The following is a 3,618-nucleotide window of genomic DNA, read 5'->3' as shown; positions in this document are numbered from 1 at the left end:
ATTTTTTGTTCATTTTTTGTTTTTTTTTTTCCCCCCTTTCCCCCCCAAGTCGTGCCCGGTGCCCCCCCACACCCCCCCACCACCAGCGCTTCGGAAACACGCGGCCGGGAGCTGGCAAATTTACAAACGAGGCTTAAAACGTTTTATTTCCTTTAAAAATATGTACAGATCTGAAATAACGCTTTTTTTTTTTTTAGTGTTTTTTTTTTTTTTTTTTTAGTTTTTAATAATTAATTTTCTTTTCAAGTGGCAGGACGGCGGAGAGAGGGAGGGGAGGGGGGGCACACACAGGAGCCGTCAGGCTGCTTGCGCCCCGTCGGGGCCCCCCATTTCGCCCCTCTCCGAGCTCCCCCAGGGCAAACGGAGCTGGGGAAGGGGCCGTGGAGCCCCCCCAGCCCCGACCCTTTGTGCCTGGAGCCCCCCTGCCAGGAGCCCCCCAGCCTGGAGCCCCCGTCCCCGAGCCACCGGCGGGGCGGGAGGCGCTCAGTACTCGATTTTGTTGTAGAGGTTGTAGAGCGGTAAGGCCGAGAGGTTGCTGCCGGGGTAGTAGAGGGGCGCTGGGAAGGCGAGGGAGCGTGGCACCGGCACCCTGAGGAGCGAATTGTCCCTGAACACCAGCGGCATCCCCACCAGAGTCTGAGCCGAGGCGTGCGCCATGTTGGCGGCCTCCAGCTCGGCCGAGAGCTGCCGCTTCCACTTGTTGCGGCGGTTCTGGAACCACGTCTTCACCTGGGTCTCGGTCAGCTGCAGGCTGGAGGCCAGGCAGGCCCGCTCCGAGCTGCTCAGGTAGCGCTTCATGTCGAAGGTGGACTCCAGCTGGTACACCTGGCTGCGGCTGAACACCGTGCGCGTCTTCTTCTTGGCGGCTCCGGCCTGCCGGTCCCCGCCGTCGCGTTGCCGGTCCCCGCAGGAGGGCGAGGAGGGTCCCAGCGGCTTCTCCTTCTCCTCCTTAAAGTCCTGCTGCGAGGGCGAGAGGAAAGGCGGCCGCTCCGCGCTGCCCGCCGCCGCTCCGCTCCCCTTGCTGCTGCCTGCAACAGAGCCACAGCGCAGGGGTCGCACGGTGGACGGCACCGGTGGCCCCCCCCCGACGGCACGGGCACCCCGATGGCTAAGGGGTGAGAGGAGCCCTGGGTGATCAGCTGCTGTTCCCGGTCCCAGGGGAAAAAAAATAAATGGTACAGTGCCAGGGAAGCTGTAAGAGGCTGTCCTATAGGTGTCCTGTCGTTATGGGGTCGGAGGGAGGATGGAGGGAGAGGTGGAGGGGTGAATGGATGAAGGGTGGAAAAAGGGGTGGAAGGATGGACTGAGGGATGAAAGAAGGGATGGAGGGGGGGATGAAGGGGTGGAAGAAGGGATGGAAGGGTGGATGAAGGGATGGAGGGGTGGTTGGAAGGATGGAGGGGTGGATGGAGGGATGCAGGGGTGTATGGGGGGGATGGATATGCCCACCCCGCCGAAGGCAGCAGGGTACCAGGCTAGGGCTGCCTCCCTTCCCTCCGCGAGCCGCCAGATCTGGCTTTATAGCCCCGCATTTCACAGGCCGTTTAGCCAGAAATAATGCTGAAAACAAACACCTCTCTTCCCCTTCCCCGAGCGCTGTAAATAAGCCGCATGTGAGCAAACGGAGCGCTGTTAGCTGTCACATCGAGCGCGCCCCTTCGCCGGGGAGAGGAGAAATACCCCAACCGGGGCGGCAACGAGGAGGAGGAGGAGGAGGAGGAGGAAGAGGGCTCCTTCCCCCCTCGGCCAAGGACGCCGCAAATCCGTTTTGCCCCGAAAGCAGCGGGGCTGCGGCCGTGCCCCCCCCCCCTACACACACACATCGAGGGCCGGGCGGGGAGGCCCCGGCCGCTCCGTCGAGGTTCCCCGGTACTCACTGAGGCAGGTGAAGCCGGCGGGCCGGTGCTTGGGGCACGTTTCGGCGGGGCCGTGAGCTTCGGGGCAGAAGCAGCCGCGGTGTTTCCAGCTCTCGTCGGGCTCCTCTTCGTCCGAGGAGAGGGACGGGTTCCTGGCTCGGGGGGGCCAAGCCGCAGCCTTGGTGCCGGCCGCCCGGGGGCCGTCGGTGCCGCCGCTGCCCAGGATGGACTGGATGGTGAAACTGGAGACGGGAGCAGCGGCCGGGCAGCACTTGCTCGGGTCTTCTTTGCTGCTCATCCTGGGTTCATAAGAAAGAAGAGGAGGAAAGCTCTCGCTTTAGAGGAGCTGGAGGGGCCGGGGGAGACGGGAGGAGGGGGGAGAGGGGGAGCCGGGAGCCCGCTCCGGGCTGCCGGGGGGTTTCTTTTGGGGGGGTTTTCGGCGTGCCTTTGCCGGCTCTCCCCGCGCCTGCCCAGGCGGACTGCATGCTCCTTCCCCCGCGTCCCTATTGATCTGCGGGCGGCGGGCGGCGGGGCTTCATTTGCATGGAGGTGGCCTCCGCAGCGCCAATCACGGCGGCGACGGCGGCCGCGGAAAGTTTGGAAAGCCGCGGGGGGCCGGGGGGGGGGACCGGGGGAGAGCCGGGAGGGAACGGGGCTGGGGGGACCCCCTCCGGCTGCGGGGGCTCCTCGGAGCCCGCCGGGGCCTCCGCGCCCCCCGACGTAGGGGGAGAGGGGGACGTGGGGATGGGCGGCTTGCGGGTGCCGTCGGGGGTCCGTTCTGGGGGGGGCTTTACCCTGCTGTTCATCGGAGAGAAGGAAAAATAATAATAACGGCGGTGAGGTTACGGGGCGGACCGGGAAGGAGCCGACAAATCCCGTTTTGCGCCGCGGCTGCTGCAAATGTTTGAGGAGAAAGCTCCCGAGCTGGATTCCAGGGGTCTGCGAGCCGAGGGGGGGTGTGGGGGGGAGCAGAGGAAGGGGCCGTCCTCCCGCGATCCCAAATCAACTTTGTCGGGACTCGGAGGCTCTTCCCCCGGGAGGCGATAAAGGGCAGGCCGAGCCCCGACGGCTGCCCGGGGCTGGGGGTGGGCAGCCTCGACGGCCGCCTCCCCCTGACCCCCCCCCCGGGAAATTGGGGAACGGAGGGGGTCACCCAAACGGGGCGAGGTTTTCCTCTCGCCGCAGCATCCCGGAGCTATCCAGGCGTTGCCGAAGCCCCGAGGGCACCCAAAACACGCGTGGGGCCGAGCCCCCGGGGGCGTTAACCCCGACGTGCCCCGACGGGACGAGGCGGAGCCCCCCCTCCCGCAGCACCGGGGGGGTCCCAGCTCCGCCGTGGTTTCCTCCTCCCCCTCCTCCCGGTGCCGTCGTTCCCCCTCTCCTGAAACATCCCCCCCAAAAAAATCAAATCAGGGAAAGCAAAGAATGAGATGGAAATATACAAATCAATAGAGACAAATGTCAAGACGTTTTAAAATGACATTTTCATTAACTCCAAGTCACCATATTATGTCTGGTATATTGAATAAAGTACTTATAATATAATTAGGTATAGCGAGATGACGACTGTTACCCAGACCAGCGGCATAATCTTTAACTACTTAACTACTTGATAGACTCATTAATGGACTAATTGATTAGGAAAAGTGTTCCAGCTCCTCCTCTCCCTGTGAGGGGCAGGTGCTGTCCTGTTTTACCACATTAACCTTTTCAGCGCTTTTCAACGGGGTCGCGACACATTACAAATGGTCAGCTTTAATCA

General features: G+C 63.0%; 1 protein-coding gene across 1 annotated transcript in view; it reads right to left on the bottom strand.

Annotated features, from left to right (window-relative positions):
* Nucleotides 1-357: 357 nt before the first annotated feature.
* HMX2 (H6 family homeobox 2) overlaps nucleotides 358-3,618 on the bottom strand; it is a 5,804-nt gene continuing 2,543 nt past the window's right edge. The window contains exons 2-3 of the mRNA XM_084526308.1: nucleotides 1,878-2,155; nucleotides 358-1,028 (exon numbers count right to left, since the gene is read on the bottom strand). Coding sequence (XP_084382434.1) covers nucleotides 484-1,028; nucleotides 1,878-2,154 — 822 coding nt within the window. The 5' untranslated portion in view covers nucleotide 2,155 and the 3' untranslated portion in view covers nucleotides 358-483. The remainder of the gene's footprint in view (nucleotides 1,029-1,877; nucleotides 2,156-3,618) is intronic.

This window comes from Aythya ferina (genome assembly GCF_964211825.1).
Source record: "Aythya ferina genome assembly, chromosome: 7".
NCBI lineage: Eukaryota > Metazoa > Chordata > Aves > Anseriformes > Anatidae > Aythya > Aythya ferina.
The sequence above is the reverse complement of the archived record's forward strand: the minus strand, read 5'-3'. Positions and strand labels throughout refer to the sequence as shown.